This window comes from Lepidochelys kempii, chromosome 5 (genome assembly GCF_965140265.1).
Source record: "Lepidochelys kempii isolate rLepKem1 chromosome 5, rLepKem1.hap2, whole genome shotgun sequence".
Lineage (NCBI taxonomy): Eukaryota > Metazoa > Chordata > Testudines > Cheloniidae > Lepidochelys > Lepidochelys kempii.
Genome location: NC_133260.1, coordinates 69,138,024 through 69,157,245, shown reverse-complemented (window position 1 = coordinate 69,157,245; position 19,222 = coordinate 69,138,024). Strand labels below are relative to the sequence as shown.

General features: G+C 37.8%; 1 protein-coding gene across 9 annotated transcripts in view; it reads left to right on the top strand.

Annotated features, from left to right (window-relative positions):
- Window positions 1-19,222, top strand: part of FBXL17 (F-box and leucine rich repeat protein 17) — a 485,194-nt gene that overhangs the window by 18,171 nt on the left and 447,801 nt on the right. For all 9 annotated transcript variants that reach the window (XR_012158992.1, XR_012158991.1, XR_012158993.1 and 6 more), the window contains exon 4: window positions 2,491-2,622. Coding sequence is in view for 6 of the 9 variants with exons in the window: in XM_073344633.1 (XP_073200734.1) it covers window positions 2,491-2,622 (132 nt within the window). In the remaining 3 variants the exon portion in view is untranslated. The remainder of the gene's footprint in view (window positions 1-2,490; window positions 2,623-19,222) is intronic.

The window sequence follows — 19,222 nt, the reverse complement described above, 5'->3', positions numbered from 1 at the left end:
TGATGATTTTAATATCAACATCGCTACCTATATCAATTCTAATCAAAGGATGTAAGAAGGGAGATGAAAGTTCACATTATGGAATAATGGTGGAAATCTCCTTTGCAAACAGATTGGAGAAGATCTGGAAGACAGGGTAATTGAATTCAGATTTTTGTCAGAACAGTGTGTTGTGGGATCTATCTTTACTCTCCGTAACTCCAGCACAATGGTGCCCTTGTTACTGGTATTGGTGGAACTTGCCAAGTGCTGCATCATCTCCTATCCCATTGCATGGTAGGAGGGGGGTTAGGGCTGCCCTGTTCCCTGGCTGGAGGAGTTGGGGGGCCTCTGGCTTGTGATCTGTAGTTGATATTTCCAAGCTCAAATCCAAATTGTGCTGGGAATGGCCCACCTTGATTATCATGCACATTGTAGGGAGAGTGGTCACTTTGGATGAGCTATTACCAGCAGGATAGTGAGTTTGTGTGTGTGGTTTTTGGGAGGGGGTGAGAGAACCCGGATTTGTGCAGGAAATGGCCCAACTTGATTATCATGCACATTGTGTAGAGAGTTGTCACTTTGGATGGGCTATCACCAGCAGGACAGTGAATTTGTGTGTGGGGGGGGTGGAGGGTGAGAAAACCTAGATTTGTGCTGGAAATGGCCCAACTTGATGATCACTTTAGATAAGCTATTACCAGCAGGACAGTGGGGTGGGAGGAGGTATTGTTTCATATTCTCTATGTGTATATAAAGTCTGCTGCAGTTTCCACGGTATGCATCCGACGAAGTGAGCTGTAGCTCACGAAAGCTCATGCTCAAATAAATTGGTTAGTCTCTAAGGTGTCATAAGTACTCCTTTTCTTTTTGCGAATACAGACTAACACGGCTGTTACTCTGAAACGTGTTGTTTTATGTAGCTCTATTTCTCATGCTTCCTAAGTAAAGCTACTGATAGTCTTAGCTCCAGAAGCTGTGGCTTTAAGTAAAATATTAAATATCGGGAGACTTATAATATTTCCAGAGTTCGCTACAGGTGTTAACGTTCCTAATTACAACCTAGTTTTTTAAATATATACACTGGTTGAATGCGGCTAATGACTTAACTGAATTGAAGGACAGCAAGCCAGATCTTTTACAATGTTTCTCACATTTTAAAAAAATTAACAGATTTTATTTTAAAATCCCCACATTTTTTTTGTCCACAGCTCAAAGTGCTACAAGTTTGGGGAAGATGCACTTTATTTTGTGTATGAAATAAAGAAGTCGAATCCTTATTAAAGGGGAAAAACTGATCTCGGCCTTAATAGCGGCACTACTGCATATCTATAAAATATATAGACACGTAGGTGCAGTCCTGAATGGCACTGAACAACTTCTTTCCTTCCATATCTTAGGAGCTTCTAAAACAAATGAACAAGAGTTTTGTTCAGATTATTCCACGTGTCGTCTTAAAAAACAAACGAATCAATGTGAGCATTTTTTGGCTTGTCATGCAGGAAATACAAGTGCATTATCTGGGTTATTTAATACTGTTTGGCTGATTTTCATCAATGAGGGAAACTACAATTAAAAGAAAAAAGGGTATAAGAGAATACTCTAAAATAATTTGTATAGTTTTCTTCAGCTTGCTTGATTACTCTGAAAATCAGTTTACGATCAAATATATTTATTTACTTACTTCAAGTGTAAGTATGGTCAGTATGGCTATTGCTTCTCAATTTTCTTTACAAGTGTCTGCATGATAGTGTATTGAACCAAGTTTCCTGGTCAGTCAATGAAGGAGGCTCTGGAAAAACTGCTTGTTACCTCTGAACTTTTTGAGGTCGTCTTGGCTTTCAGAAAGTTGTTTTTATTTGCCAGTGGTTGCTAGGTCTGCAGTTAGTTGCTCTTTTTCCCAACTGCTGCCTATAAACCCCCAATTTTTTTTTTCAGTGGTTACTTTGGTACCTAGCTTTTAAAATTACTTGTCAATTGATTAAATTATCTCTAATGTGTCAGTCTGGAGATTAATTGTATTACAAATTTTTGGCTATTATGCCTGAGTTTTTCAAGGCTTGACTGCCATTTGGAACTAAGGTTTGAGTATCTAACTTGCAGAATGAAAGAGAGAGTTACTTGATTCTGACTGCTTTTATTCTTATTAGGTATGCCCCTCAAAATTTAAGGAGAATTAGAATTAATGAACATATATTTTAAACTGGTACTTACAACACAATTATATATTAAAACAAATGTGTTGGAACTGGCATGGGGCACAATCCTCCTGGGCTGCTCAAAGTTGTCCTGTCAGAAATCTGATTTTCCTAGGCAATGTTGTAAACTTCTTTCAGGTTCTTCAATTTCGTCATACTATAGGAACACAACAATCACACTAGTGTTATTCACAAACAAGAAAAAGTATCTTTCAGATGAGCATATGCTTCAAAAACATGCTACAAATAAGTTTATATTCTTGTATGTTTGCTGTTTTTCTTTAAGTATTAACATTAATTTACTTACTTGCAGCTGGGCTCAAAGTGCAGAGAACTGAAAGACATTCATTTTGGCCAGTGTTACAAGATCTCCGATGAAGGAATGATCATTATAGCTAAAGGATGTCTGAAGTTGCAAAGAATATACATGCAGGAAAACAAATTAGTAAGTACATGTTGAAATATATGAAATTTTAAAAATGCTCATGCTGTCCTTTGTTGTTCTGGGTCCAACTTTTCAGCATCAATATTTTCTCTAGATTTTAGTTCTTAATGCTATTTCTAAATACTTTTTTTGAAGTTGCTAAAACAACTTCTCAATTTGAGATTTTCAGTTCTCTATAGATAACACAGCTGACTGACAAACTGAATGTCAAAACTCTTTTGGTATGTACTGATTAATCCTCTTGGAGGACAGCATATCTAATACCACTCCAGGTAAGTGTATGTTTTTGCACTTGTTGCATGATCTACCCTACAGACTTTTTTTTTTTTAAACTGCTTCAGTCTAGAAATAGATTTCTTATAAAATATGTTCAGGCGTCAGGTAGATAGATAAATAAGAACAAGTCAAGTCCGTGCACAACCTTCTGCAATAATTACACTCTTACCAATACATTGTTTAATAGGAAGTCAGTGCCACTTTCTCTGAACTTTCAGATGTGTAGTTTTTGTAATGCCTGATCAGAAATGCTTGCAAGTACAACAATTTAGTAGTCTAATCTGGAAATGTGAAACCATTTCTCAATCAGGTTCTAGTAGAGCAATCTTCTTTAGATAAAAGGATGCTATAACTGTGCAAGTAATTTATTGAAGAGTAATACAGCGTCTTTTGTGACCTAGATATTGGAGGCCATTTCTGAAGTGACAAGTTGTTACCATCAAAGCCAGCAACTGCTGAAAGCAATAGGTTAGAACAAGTGAGTGTCATGTATGTAGGTGAGCTGCATACTATAAGTGTATGTTTGTTTAAATGGTTCTTAGCCAGTTGATCTTTAATCTCAATTAGATAGTTTCACAGTACAGATACTAAAGCAGAATGGCTGTCTGTGTGTGGTATCTAATGAAAAATGAGCTACACTTTGTGGTGAATGATAGAGACGAAAGAATACTTTGTATTTGCAGAGAAGTATGGGGCGCAGCAAAAATTAATGTGATTGCCAAATGTAGCCCAGAAGAACATGGAAAGGTCACTTCTTCATGGTGAAAAAATGGCATTTTTCAGTACAAGAGACACTAAAATGATGGTAAATAATATTGACTCAAAGTGCCTGAAAATATTAAAACAAAACCAGATTTATAGTAGTATAAGTTTCCAAAGATCAGGAGAAATAATACACACTACAGAATACATTGGTGAAGAAATTTTTTTTTTCTTTTGAAAAGGCTGTTTTTTGCTTAGTTAGATTTAATGGTACTCCAAGGAAAGGCAGAAAAACAATCTCTGCCAGATGTGAAGACCCACGATTTGTGCATAATAGCATATGTAGATTTCAATAAGTAATAACTGCAGTTGTGCATACCAAGTTATTTTATGTATTTGTGGCTGCTAAAGAGTGGAACTAGCTGCTATTGGCATAATCACTATAAATATATGGTTATGCAGTTTCTTGTGTAATTTGACCCTCTGTGTACCTGTTTTATTTTAATTATGGCATCTGTCTTTACCCACTGTATTTTCATATTTCTCACCTGAAGTCATAGTCCTTGATTTGTGACATCCTAACTATTTGCATTAGAGAATTTTCATAACAAGGATTTTGCTACACAACAATTCAACTTATTTCTGAAATTATTTTTATTAGGGTCATTGTAGAATACTCATTTCTGAAATAATTTCTGAAATTATAACCCCCTTTTAGGGACACTGTAGTCAGAAATGAGTATTCTGCAATGACCCTAATATAAAATTATATTTTCAGAAATGAGTTGAATTGTTGTGTAGCAAAAATCTTGTTATGAAAATACAGAAGGTAGAAAAACTTTTTTTTTTTTTTTAAACATTTCCTGTAAGTAGTATGCTGGTTTAAGTTGTAATTCGAAGTTTTGTCTTTATCTTCACTTATAATGTATTATCACTAAAGCTGAGCAGAAAATGGGATGAAAACTGAAATTATTTCTTTTGAGATTTCAAATCTCAACTATTTATAGGTTTTTTTTTTAAACTGTAATTTTAAATTTCCAAATGAAATATTGTTTTGAACTGGAAACTCAAAAGCTTTCATTTTAGGAAATGTCGAAACACTCTGTTTTGACAACTTCAAAACTTTTTTTAGCATTTTTTAGAGTTGAGAAATTTGTCCAAACTGACCTGTTCCTGCAGAAAGTTTCAGTTTGAATTGTATTTTGCAGCGAATTAAAAAAATTTCAGCTCTAACTATCACAAAAAGAAACTGAATTTGTCACAAAGTATTCCTTCTCTAGAATCTTGAAACTAGAAATGAATTGTGAGACTGAGAGAACTAGATGACACAGGATATTTAGTTAATGGAAATACTGTAATATTCAGTGATGATACTTATTGGTAGCAAAGCTTTCAAAAAGCTGCTAGGTTATTTAAAAACTCCAAGCCCTACGTTTTCCAGCCCCCTAATGCAAAAACCTCATCTGCTATGGGTCAGGACAGTAGGTTGTGAGTTTTAAACTGTGTCACAGTTGTGTGGTAATAATTTTCAGTTTAGAAATCTGAAGGAAAAGGTTCAGAATCATTTGATGCCATGGGGTTGTCTGAAAACAGAGTGATAGTAAGTGGCAAATATGTGCTGATCTATGGTTTGCTTTAAGCAAGTCATAATTTTGTAGACTTAGCTTTATAAAACACCATATATTGCTGGTTGTGCTTAGTTTATTGCTCCTTTGAAATTATGTTCGCTGTGCAGATTGTTCTAGCATCTTGTCAGATTTCATTTAAACTGAGATACATGAAACAGATTTATCCATGGACTACTTCCCTCAAATCACACATTCTCTAGCAAAATAATTTTAAAAAAAGGCCTGACATATAATTTGTATAAATATATTCTTTTTTTTCTTTGTAATTTGTTTTATGGACTAATAACATCCTATAGAAAAGCTGTTTTTATTCTAAACGTTCTGTTGTGGCTTCAGTCTATAAGATTGCGGAGCAACTCCCTTCTCTCTCTGAGGAGTTGAAAATATGTACATTTCACTGACTATTTCTCCTAATAGGAAACTGTAGCAGTGCAGCATAGAGTGCTCCCTGGTGGCTGAGTTTGCATGTGGACTCATCTCAGAGTTTGTTATATTAAAAAATGAACAAACAAAACTAGGAAGCTTCAAGTTTACAGTGAAAACAAACTCATCAGTAAAAATTCAGCTTTTCTATCAAATGCATAAACAGTATAATTAGGTCCCTGTTTATACCCTGTGAAGGAATCACAAACTAATTAATGAGCTTATTCTGTCTGGGGGATCTTGAACAGTGTAAGACACACAGTGTAGGACTAAGGGTGACACCTGAATATCCCATCTGTAATTCAAGAATGGCTGGGCATAGCACTCTGGTATTTGTCTGGGAGTGACTTGCATGCTAGAGACTAGGGTGCGTGGCCATAGTGGCAGCTCAAATGGCAAAGCAGGGCATAGTGCACACTGGACTGGTGAGTTAAGGGGACGGCACAATGCAACAGTCCAGATTCTACCCTGGGATATGTCACATAGATCTCGTATCACAGAGCTGTGGCCAGGGGGAGGCTGGCACAGGAGCCGCTGTGCTGCCTCCACTAGGTTTAGGTGAGCAGCTAATTTCTGTACACGGGGAATTCTTTGCTGGCCACCTCTAGTCAGAATCCTATGGCCACTTTGCATCACCTTAGTAGTGCATAGTAGTTGTAGTGGACCAGTGAAGCTACCTCAGACGTGCAGGCAGCCTGAAAAAACACCTGAAAGTGGCAAATTGCCCTGTTTTTCTCACTGGATTGTGTCTGAAACCCAATGATTATAGTATAAATGTCAGCATTGTTAATGGTTTTATTGCAGATCACTTTAAACTGGCATTTCTCAAACTATGGGGCGGATCTTGCAAGGGAGGTGTGGGAGCATGTCAAGGGAGGTGCGAGCTGTGTGGTTTTTAAGAGCTTTGTCAGCCCCAAGTGGCTGGGACTTGTGCAGAAAGGCTGTGCACACCTGGTGGTGGGTATAAAGGAGGCAGCTGGAGCCCCACCACTGGGCTCAATCTCTCCTTCGCCCACCCCATCCCTCACCTGGAGGTGGCTGGGTGGCATCAGCAGTGCAGAAGTAAGTGCTAAGTCTGCTGTGAAAAATATTTACAAATATCACTTAGCCACTCTTACTTCTGTGCTGCTGCTGGTGCATGCTGTCTTCAGACATGGGCGCCTGGCCAGCAGCCTCTCCTCTCTGCTCTGCCTTCAGAGCTGGGTGGTGGTATATGTACTTGGGGAGGGGTAAACAACAACTGACACAAAGAAGGGGACCTGATCAGATAAGATTGAGAACCACCGCTTTAAACAGCTAGGTAAAGTGCTTATTCCATGATCTCCATACAAATTCCAACTGCTTCTGACCCAGCAGCCAAAACCTCCATTGCTCCCAACAGCTTTTGTAATGTAGTTGTAAGTTGCCAGTTCAAAAATCGGTAGCATATCAAACGAAAATGTCTTAAAATTATATTTGATATCAAAGTAACACCAGATGTTCTGTAATTTCTTCATTATTTATTTTCATATGTAAACACGTCCTTTCTTTTTTTTATTCAAAGTAAGTCTTAAAATCTTCCCTTTGCAGCACTGTTGCGGTGTAGTTTAGGTCTGGCTTGCTGTAGAGTAAATACACTTTTGCTTATAACAAATGGTTTGGAACAACCCATGCTATTACAGAGCCATCCAGCAGCAAAATGATGTCTTTTAGAGAGAGGATTGCTTTGCAATGAAATATAGATTAGTGAATACACTTCAGTTGCCTCTTATATTGCAGAGTAACTCCATTATGAGGCTGGTGGGTAAGAACAGGGAAAGCAGAACCTTTTTGTTTTTTTGGTAACTGGCTGTTCATAGCACCAAAAGCATGCGATGCACCTTACAAAATAGACAGACGCATTCCTTGCTTTGAACTGCTGACCGTTGAATGGTGGAAATGGTGTACCATAGAACCTCAGAGCTACGAACTGATCGGTCAACCATACACCTCACTTGGAACTGGAAGTATGCAATCAGCAGCAGAGACACCCCGTCCACCCCCCCCAAAAAAGCAAGTATAGTACTGTGTTAAACTACTATAAAGGAAAGTTTTAAAAAAAAGATTTGACAAGGTCAGAAAACTGTTTCTGTGCTTGTTTAATTTAAATTAAGATGTTTTTTCTTCTGCATAGTAAGGTTTCAAAGTTGTATTAAGTCAGTGTTTGGTTGTAAACTTTTGAAAGAACAACCATAACGTTTTGTTCAAAGGTACGAATATTTCAGAGTTACGAATATGACCTCCACTCATGAGGTGTTCATAACTCAGAGGTTCTGCTGCATTAAGTGGAAGTTACAAACAATAGACAGAGAAAGAAGATGGGAGAAGTTATACTGTCACTTGGTTACTTTGTGTACATGTCTTATTACATGTGGACTGTTTTGTTTCTATCCCATTAGAATGTCATGCTTGCTTGCTTGATTTTATATTCTCTCTAAACAGGAGAGAAAATACAGGCAAAGCAGGGTGTTCTCCCCCTCCCCCCCCACTCCCCATTGGGCAATTGTTCAGTCTGATAACATAGTAAAAAGTAACAAACATTCCACTTTGCAAGCTTGTTGATTTGGTTTGATTTTTATAATTGCTCTGACAGTTTCTGATTTTATAATAGGGTAAAAACTTACATCTAACTACTTTACAGTAGCCGAACATAAATGGAAAAACTGTTTTAGAACCAGGCTTTCAAGTTTAACATACTGGTGTGAGGATATGGTTTTTACTTAGCTGCTGCTGCTGCTATTATTTGTCTGGCTGGAGCTAACTTCTGCAAGGCAAATATTAAATATATTTCAAATGAAATAGTAATGTAGATCAAGATGGTAGGAGATGAATTGGTTAATATTCCTCACCCTATCCCTCCAAAAAAGGTGATTAGTAAATTACTGTACATACTCACTAAATGAAGCACATAATCCTTGTCCTGCATTCAAAGGCACTGAAACCTCTCAAAAAGTGTAAAGCAACAGTATGGTATTGCCACCCTTATTTCTGCAATGCTGCTGGCAGTTGCATTGTCTTCAGAGGTGGGTAGTTGGTAGGGTGACCAGACAGCAAATGTTAAACAATCGGGACGGGAGTGAGGGTAATAGGAGCCTATATAAGAAAAAGACCCCAAAATCGGGACTGTTCCTATAAAATCGGGACATGTGGTCACCCTAGTAGTTGGAGACCTCCCCAGGCTACCTCCCCTCCCTGCAGCAGCAGTCTTTATTTCAGCAGTTCTCAACTGGGTTTGAGACCCCTGTGAGCCCACAGTATGTTTTAGGGGGTCTGCCAAGCAGGACCAACATTAGACGCACTGGGGCCCAGGGCAGCCAAAGCCCCATCACCCTGAGCCCCGCCATCTGGTGCTGAAGCCTGAGCAACTTACCTTTGTGGAACCCTCTGTGGCATGGGGTTTGGCCTTTGCCCTGCTTGCTACCCCCTAATGGTGGCCCTGGCTTTTCTGTGCAGAAAGACAGTTGTTGTGGTACAGGTGGGCCATGGAGTTTTTATAGCATGTTAGGGAGCCTCAGAAAGAAAATGGTTGAGAACCCCTGCTCTATTAGGGAACTTGAAATATGGTAACCTGAGCACAAAATCTAAAGGTTATCACATTTTTTTTTTTCTGATCCAGTGACTGTCCTACAATAGCCTTGTTGATTCCCTTTTGGGCTGGGACCCCCAGTTTGAGAAACTCTCTGCTCTTACCAGATTGGACTGGGAAGGGTGTTTTGTTTTTTTTTTCCCCCCACCTCCACCCCTTCACCTTCCTGTCCATGTGTACTTGATAGCAGAATCTGCAACAAGTTGTTCCATATTTATAATCTTTGCTTTTCCCCATGCTGTTTTAGGTTTGTATCTTTTAACAGAGTAGAAATGGATTGTAAAATCTCATGCCATAATGATTAAATGTAGCTATAAAATTAAGAGTGGATGTAAAGTGGGCAATCATTATAGTCCCTATATAAAGGAGACACTAGGCAAGGTCAGTTCAAGACATTTCAGTATAAATGTTTCTATCTCTCTATTGAATACATGTATGTATGTATGTATGTATGTATGTAGAAACACTAACTTAAAAACATATTTATACACTAAGTGAAACCCTCCTCTCTCTCCTTAGTGGTACTTAAAACCTATAGGAGAAAATAAATTTGCTTCTAACTTCTTCCACATAGTTACTGTGAAGTAACTTGATCATTGATCCCAAGGGTATGTCAACACTGCAGTTGCAGTTGAAAACTTGCAGCTAGCCTGTGCCAGCTGACTTTGGTGTGTGGGGCTTAGGCTCAGAGGCTGTTTAATTGCAGTCTTTCTCCACATTAGGCAGATGGGTCCAGGATATGGTTTGACAGGGTTACATTGTAGAATTTTCAAAGATTCCAAATCATTTTCTCCTTCTTCCAGTATCCTCAAATCTGCAAAAGAGGCAAAATATGTAAAAGCCTATAGATTGTCCTTTGTGAATTGGCATGATAGAGTTCCTGAGACAGAGAGGTTCTCTGACCAGTACTTGGTCTTGTTTTTGGTATCTGGGAGATCCGGGGAAGACAGCACTGTGTTGGACTTTAAACACGTGAACAAATTCGTAAGGAGAAACAGATTCAAAATAGACACCTTGAAGTCAATAAGGTGGTCTTCCAGGGAGATTACCTTATGGCCTTTGATTTGAAGGAGGCCTATCGTCGTGTGCAAATTCACCAGCACACAGGAATATTCTATGATTTATTCATAGGACCAATCTTTTCAATACTGCCTTTTGGACTGCCATCCATTTTCAAAGCACTGCCTTTTGGATTGCCACCCATGCCTCAAATGTTTGCAAACGTTCTTGTTGTTCTGTTGGCTTCTCTCAGGCAGAGCATGTCCAACGGGGGGTCGACACAAGAAACTCAGACCACAGTGCAACATCATGAATTTATAGTAAATTTTGATAAACCATCTGCGGCCATCTCAGTGCCTGCTTCACTGTGAAGTGTTGATAGACAGACAGGACCTCAAAATCTTTTCATCAGCTAGGAGATCAGATTGGCGATTACCCCTGTGAAATGCCTGAGGATGTTGGTAGGCACTCTAATGAATATTCTAAGGATGATTGTGTCCTGCATAGGGACAGTGCTTTGGGCAAAAATGTGTCAGAGGACTCTCCAGGGATTCTTCTATCCTTCCACTGCTATCTTCTGATACTTTCCATTTCAGAAGGTGAACAGTACAGTACTTGTTTGAATTCACTGGTTTGCTGGATGTGTCCAGAGAGATTCCAGGGAGGCCTGGCCATGGTGGAGCCAGAGAGGTCTGTCATAACTGACATGAGTTTGAAAGGCTGGGGATCGTTTCCTGAAAGTCAGTGATTCAGAGGATTTGGTTCTTCTCAGAATGAAAGAAAAGCACACATTGTCTCAAAGTGAGGACAATAAAGTATGCTCTTCAACAAATGGCTGAAGCATTGCTGAATGGTCACATCCTGGTAATGATGGACAACACACCAACGGTGGCCAGCATAAACCATCGGGCGTGGGTACAGGGTCAAAGGATCTACAGAAGGAAATGGCATCATTGATGCAGTGGACAGAAGGCCCATCTACCATCTGTCAGGGTCTCGCACATAAAGGGTGCCAGCAATATGAAAGCCAATTGGCTGAGCAGAAGGAGAAGAATCAATTTGGCAGAATGGAGTCTTCACAATTAATCCTTCTGGTTGATCCCCAAAACTTTCAGCACTCTGATTCTGGATATTTTTCTGTGTAAGGCAAACTGGAAGGGTCACCAATACTTCTCAAGTGAGAGAGAGCCAGGAGCCTTAGGCACATATGCCCTGCCATTCAAATGGCGAAAGGGCTTACTTCATGCTTTTCCCCGCAATGCCCATCATTGCCAAGGAAATACAAGTCAGGAAGGAGGAACAGAAGTGATTTTAATGGCTCTCCATTAGCCCGGGAAGTCTTGGTTTCCTGACCTCATGAACGTAGAATTGTACGGTTAGAAGGGACCACAAGGGTCATGTAGTCTAACCCCCTGCCAAGGTGCATGGTTTGTTGTTGTGTCTTAACCATTCAAGACAGATGGCTATCCAGCCTCCGTTTTCAAAACTCCAGTGAAGGAGCTTCTGTAACTTCCCGAGGCAGTCTATTCTATTGTCCTACTGTTTTTACAGTTAGGAAGTTTTCCCTGAGATTTAATTTAAATATGCTATGCTGTAGTTTGAACACATTGCGTCTTGTCCTGCCCTTTGGGGTAAGAGAGAAAAAACTTTACTCCATCTTTTTTATGGCAACCTTTCAAGTATTTGAAGACAGCTATCATGTCCCCCCTTTAATCCACTCTTTTCCAAACTAAACATACCCAGTTCCCTTTAGCCTTTGCTCATATGACTTACATTCCATTTCTTTGATCATCTTTGTCGTCACTTCTGGATCCTTTCCAGTTTCTTTGCATCCTTTCTATACATTGGTGACCAAAATTGGACACACTACTCCAAATGAGGCATAACCAGCGCCAAGTAGAGCAGTACGATCACATCCTATGACTTGCATGCTATGCCTCTGTTAATGCAATGTTAAATTGCATTTGGTTGCTTTTTTTTTTTAATTTTTTTTTGCAATAGCATCACATTGTTGATTCATGTTTGAGGTCATGATCCACCACAACTCCCAGATCCTTCCCAGCAGTGCTTCCTAGCCGGTTACCCTGCATTCAGTATTTGTGCATTTGGTTTTTCTTCCTTAGGTGTAGCACCTCACATTTCTTTGTTGAATTTCATTTTGTTGGCTATAGCCCAGTTCTCCTCCAATTTATCAAGATCCCTCTGAGTTGTAGCTCTATCCTCCAAAGGATTGGCAACCCCCACTGGCTTTGTCATCTGCAAATTTGATCAGTATGCTCTCTATACCTACATCCAGGCCATTAATAATGGTGCCTCCACTGACGTGTTGTTCCTGAATCCAAGGCTGGATTTATCATCTGGCGGTCCAGTTTTTCCCCAGGATCCAAAAAGATTATATATAGCAGCCTGGCATTTGCAAGCAAGTTTCTAAAATGAAAGGGTTGCACGGCTTGTTGCATTGAAACTCTGTTGGCATCTAGGAGAAAATCAATAAATGGGGCTTATTTTAGGATGCGGTCTAACTTGAAAGCTTTGTTCACAGGGAGATGTGTTCAGCATCATGTAGCCAAAGTGTCTCATGTTCGGGAATTTTTACAGGATATTTTTGTTCTCAGGTTACAAGCTAATCACTTGAAAGTATGTTTCTGCACTGTCAACAATTTTGAGTGTAGCCAGAAAATCTTCCATTTCCCGCCATTAGGACATATGTTGCTTCATTAGAACAATTGAGATACTGTGTCGCCCTACAGCTCATAGAACTCTGTCTTGGGATTTGAACGCAGGCACCTTTTGAAGCTTTGAAATCAGTTTTATTGTAATATTTGACTATCAAAATGACCTTTGTGATCTCTATCACCTCAGCACCCATGGTATCTGAGCTGGAAGCATTAACAGCTAATCCGTCTTGCTGCATTTTCCACAAAGATAAGGTGGTTTTGAGAATGGATCCCACCTTTTATTCCAAAAGTAAAGTTGCTTTTCCCCTCGTGCCCCTCCCCCCCCAATCAAATTCAGGAGATCTCATTGCCTTCATTTTTGTCCAAGTCCTTTTCATCCAAAGGAGAATCTATGGCATTTGCCGATTGTAAGGTAAGCCTTAAAGCTTTATATTAAAAGAACTGAGAGCATAAGGAAAAGAGGTGCAAAGGCATCTAAACCATCTGTCTTATGGTGGATATGCTGGTTCATTGCTGAGGCATATAGAGCAAAAGGAGTCAATCCTCCAAATAGGCACAAGAGCTCACTCAGTACAAGTAGTGGCAGCATCATGGGCTGAGAAAGTATGAGAACTCTTGTAATGAAATCTGTAAAGCTGCGACTTGGTCATCCTTGCATAGTTTACCAAGTTTTACAAGTAATTTTACTTGGTTTTCAGCTAATGCAGCCTTTGGCAGCAGGCAGGCCCTGCTCAGTGTGGTGTGACTGCTTAGGGTAAGGGAGTACTTTATCTCAATGATGTTATTTTGTTCCCTGATAAGGTCTCTCACTGAGGATCTGTGGTCCTAGCGCTGAAAGAGATTGGGAGAATTTGTGGTTGCGCACCTGAAAAAATTCTCTTATTTGACAGGATAGGACCATAGATCCAGCCCTCCCTGAAAAAGGTAACTAATGGTTAAAGTTATCTGCAGTAATAAAAATCTCTTATTCATAGTGTTCTCTTTTTAAGGTTTTTTTTTTTTTTAATTTTCTTTTTTTTTGCAAGGTGCTGATGGGTCAAGAGATTAGTGTTTTGTTTTGTGGTGCATTGTTGTGAATCTATGACTAGTATAGATACCTACGGTGCAAAGAATAGTTAAGTGTATTAGAGGAATACTCAAAGGCCAGCAAAGCTTTCTTCCTAGCTACAGTCTGATCCTTTGCTTATTACTATGCATGAAAATCCTTGCCTTTTGATCCAGTTAAGAAGTTTCTATTTTGAAATATGTTTTAAGGGGAAAAAAAACCTTCTTGTCAATATCTCAGAGAAATATCAGTAGTGTTCAGATTTTTGGTTAAATATATTTGGTTAAAAGCACTTGAACTGCTATATAAATGTTTAATGTTTAATTTTTATGACAGTTCTCTGTAAATATCCTAGTACTAAATACACATCTTTACTTTGTGTATTGGCCTTTAGGTGGCAGTATTGACTTTGTAGATGGCAGTAACAGGCCTTTGTGTCCTTGGTATAACAATAATGAAATGCCAGTACGCAGGCTGTTTTTAAATACAGTACTGGTACTGTATGTTGCAGTATCCTTTATTCCTGTCATATACAAGTCACTGGATGACTATCTGTTTGTTGGTTTTTCTTTTAAAAGCCATTTCAAAATATGTTGACAGCGAGCACATAACAGGTAATTTAGCCTACATATTTAAATCTTACAATACAGATATGCATATTTTAGTTGCAATTTTTTTAAAAGCTTTGCTTTTTAAGTATAGGTCATTGCTTTGTTTCCAAAAATGTTAGCAAAGAATGGGGGGCAACTGACATGAGTTGTGGTGTTTGGGGAGTATATTAAACCCTTTCTTTTATAAAGTAAAGTTAGTTAATCGTGTAGGACAGCAAACATATCCAGGGCAAGGAATATATGGAGTAGAAAATAAATGTGCTGAGGCTAAACATCATGCATCCTTAGGGAAATGTTGGGGAGAAACAACTATTGTTCCTCGATTAGACTTTTGCCCTGTCTTAAGGTCGTATGTCTGTATTGTGAGTTGTGAAAGGTGAGAGGTTGGTGGTTGCTCATAGAGCACAAAGACCCCATCTTCTCAGGATGTGGTGTATTTGGGAATTCAACCTAAAGAGGATGGAAGTCTTCATCTAAGTACTGACATGCTGTCAATAATCAACAGCTAGTGTAAGGTGGTACCTCAGGAAATTGGAGGAAATTCTGACTAGAACTGTATTGTTCATGTTCAAAATAAAATTAATTTTATTTTACTTATTTCTGTGTGCATGCACATTTCTCTCTGATACTGTGTATTTTTTATGTATCATATTACGTGCCCTGTATAATACAAAATAAAAATACTAAAGCTCTTTGAAAATGTATCTGAAGAGCTATGTTTAGTTATTTTCAAGTCTAATATATTTTATTACTTCTGAGTATGACTTAAACAAATCCTATTTAACTCCTTGCTGTCAGGTAAGTCAATAGCTCCTTATCAGTTAGCACTGTTGCATCTCAGGTGCCTCCTCCTCTAATGTTATATTAACATTTTTTTCTTATTGCATAGTTTGTTCAAAAGGCATTTTGGTATGTGCAGGAGGAAGATACCGCTTAGAGTGGAGCAAATCTTTTTATGTACATAGTCACTGTTTGTTTTTCACCATCTTTAATAAATTAACTTAGTACTTAGGCCCATTATTACTTTTCAGAATTCTAATAACTTTATCAAGCAAACAGTACTTAAATAAAGTTAAATATATATTCAGCTTTAAAATAAATTTAGTGCTTTTGAAACATGCCAGATTGACAGCATTGGAAACTGAAGTCCTCTTTTTGTCCACTGAACAGGTACAACGTGAGCAGCAGCAGTGCAAGCTTCTCCACACTGCCCCACCCCTGTGCTGCAAACCCTGACCTAGAGGATTCCTCTAGGATGGGTAAGAGAGTAGTTCAGTCTCCATGCTTGTTCAATCGTTACTGTGGCTGCCAACGAGAGTCCCCATTTGTGATAGTTGATAGCATCAAGAACTGGACTGAAACCACCAGCTCATTTTACATTAACCACCGAACATCTGTCCATGGTAATAACTTCAGTTACAGCAGACCTGGACCATTGATAGAAAAGTGAAAGGCTCCATGTCCCTTTGCCAATTCTCCAAGTCTAATCAAATATATAAACATTAATTATGATCACTACTTCGTTATACTGTACAAAAAAGTGTACAAATTATAATTATTTTGTAAAGTTAATGTCGTACAATTTTTAAATGGCTACCTCCTTAAGATTAAGGGCCATAATTTAAAAAAAACAAAAAACAAAACTTCAGTTACATAATTGTACTACTCTGTACACTGCAGACACCTTTAAGTGCCTTTAAGTTAGCGATTTTTTTTAAATGGTTTATATGACTTTGTCATTATACAATGTTACATACAGTATTTTTAGGCACTAAGCAATTTAAATTGTAATATGTATCAGCTTGTGCATTGTATATCTATTCTTTTTACTACATGAATTATGTTTTCAGTGCTCTGTTAGGTAATAAATGGGAGATAAATTGAATAAGAAATTTTTATAATTTTCCAATTGCTAATTTTAAGTTATCAGACACATTTTTGTATAAATTTATAATTTGGACATTTGATATTTATTAATAAAACATAAATGTAAATAGGTTATTGAATATCATTTGTGATATTTATTCAGGTGTTAACTTGTTATAACATTCCTGGCTATAAATATTTCAGATATACGTGAAAAACTTGGTGGATACACAGGAGCTGTGCAAATTGCAAATGAATATAACAGAAAAGATTACATTCAGTAGAGCTGGTTTTATGGTTTAGATAAGATGGAAATTAAAAAGTGATGGATACAAAGCACTGGTAAAAGCTGTGTCTATGATTCTGGTCAAAGCGTAAATGTGGTATGATCCTGACTATTCTTCCATAAACAACATATTAATATATTTTGCATACAGTTGTATGGATTCAATGCTTTTATTAATTATTGTTGACAGGAGACTTGCCAGTCATTAAAATGCAGGCACATTAGCACTACGTAAACTTGTACATTGAATTTACAGTGTATATTAATGGATTCTAGTTTTAAAATTCTTTAAATCTTACTATATCAATCATAGCGTAATGAGTGGAGTTCAAATGGAAAATACGAAATTTAAAGCTGAATGAGAGTTAAATCCCGCTTTGACCTGAGTAATCTAATGGAGTCCTATATTGTAATTTAAATTAATACTGCAGGTAATGGGACTAATCAAGTGCGTAAGGTGGAAGAGGTTTGTCCCTGTTTTTATAGAACATACGTTTTATTTTTATCAAATATCCTATTGATCTTTATTGTAATTAGTAGTTATTTAAAAATAAAATCCTAAAATTTCATTATTGCTGTGGTTTTTTGGTAATTTGAACTGTTGGCTTTTATGGATCAAGGAGAAATGTTAGCAAAATTAAACCAATAGAAAGGTTGCGTTAAGCAAATCTGCTCCAAACCAGGATATCGCTATAGTTCAGAAAAATTATTTTACAGAAGCTAAATATTTTACTGAAGGATATTTGTAAAGGTCAAGGTATTTATCCTGAAGAGCCACAATCACCTTTTTTGTGAGATTTATTATGCTTCAAATTTTTTACCAAAATGAGCAGAAAGAATTTATTAGAAAAAACTCCAAACTGTCTGAGCAGGATAATTCAATGTTGTTTATCAGGTTCGTGTATTATGTAGTGGACATCATAAATCTTTGGTTAATCTGAAGTATATGTACCTGATATTTATATTAAAAACAATAAAAAAATCTGCCCTGAGCTGGATATGGAGCCCCTTTGATTGCTTGAACATATGCATTATATTATAACCCAGGTCAGTGATGATCAAGCCATTACATTTTATACTTCTATAAAATGAGAATTCTATAGTGTTAGAGTGACCGAAAAGGGGTTTCCGCAGGTACATATGGTTAGGTGAGAAGAAACAGAATGTTTTAGCATTTCTGAAGTACTTGATATCTTTAAAGCACTGTACAAATAGTAAACCTCTGAATAAACCCGTGTGACCTAGCTAAGTGTTATCTCCATTTTATGGATGAGGGGGAAATGAAACATAGAGGTTGAGACCTGTCAGAAGCCACACAGTGAATCAGTGGCAGAGCTGGGGCTAGAAATCGTGATTTCATTCTATCCTGGCCTGTGTCTAGTCCATTGGAGCATTTACCTACCTGTAAAAAGCTAGGAGCAAATTTTTTCTAACTCGGGAGCTCAAAGTTAGGCACCTACATAAAAATGACCTGGCAATTCAGAGTTGGTCAGCACCCAGAGTTTCCACTACAATAATTTAAACAAACAAACAAAAAAATTCCACCCACCACTGTGGGACAAGAATGATTCTGAAAATCAGTCCATTTTTACTTTAGTGTCTCTCAACTTCCAAGCTTGAAAAACTTGATGCTAGCTCCTTATGTCACAACTAAATTAAATAAAGAACTATTCAGATATTTCCTTTTAGTGTAACAACATCTTTTAGTTGAAGAGAGCACTGAAAAACTCTAATTATATGCGATTCTCCATTTACATAGTCATAATCTTGACCTCTTTTGTGTTGCTAAAATTTCTCAGCCACTCACTTAAAAGTGAGCAATGAATCAAAACAGTTGTTACTTCCTGTGAGCTGTAGTGCCTTCTGTTGAAAAGAGATCACAGTTATGATGCTATGAAGTGAGTCCTCATAACTGTTGGTATCATTTCTTTAAAATGGTAGCGATTTGCATCCATCAAAGATAATATAAAATAGACTTTTTATATCAACAGAACACAGACAAGTTTATGCAAAAATAAAATGCCAAACAAGCCTTCCTATTTAAATCAAGCAGCTCTAACAAATACCAGTAAACATCCTTTTAGCTTTGTGAAGCTAGGTTAAATGATCATATGTTCGTCCTTGTTCTCAGTTTTAAGCAGGACTTCAGCGATTTCTGTTCCCTCAAAGGAGATATTGATTATCACCATAAGTAGTTCAAAGTTTGGGAGTATAACAGTGCTACCTCATGTTCCATAGTCTATCAAATGCCTTTTTTAGTGCAAGAAACTTCTACAAATTCTCTTCATCCATGCCAGTATAGTGCACCTATCACCGTAATAGCTAAGCACCATGTGTAATCATGACCTTTTGATTTTATGTTTTGAGCTGATTTTAGCACAGTTACTACTGCATGGTTGGACACAGGTAACATTGTTGGCATATGCACAATAGAGGCCACAGACTGAATGGGCATGGAGACTGAACTATTCTGTCAGTGTTT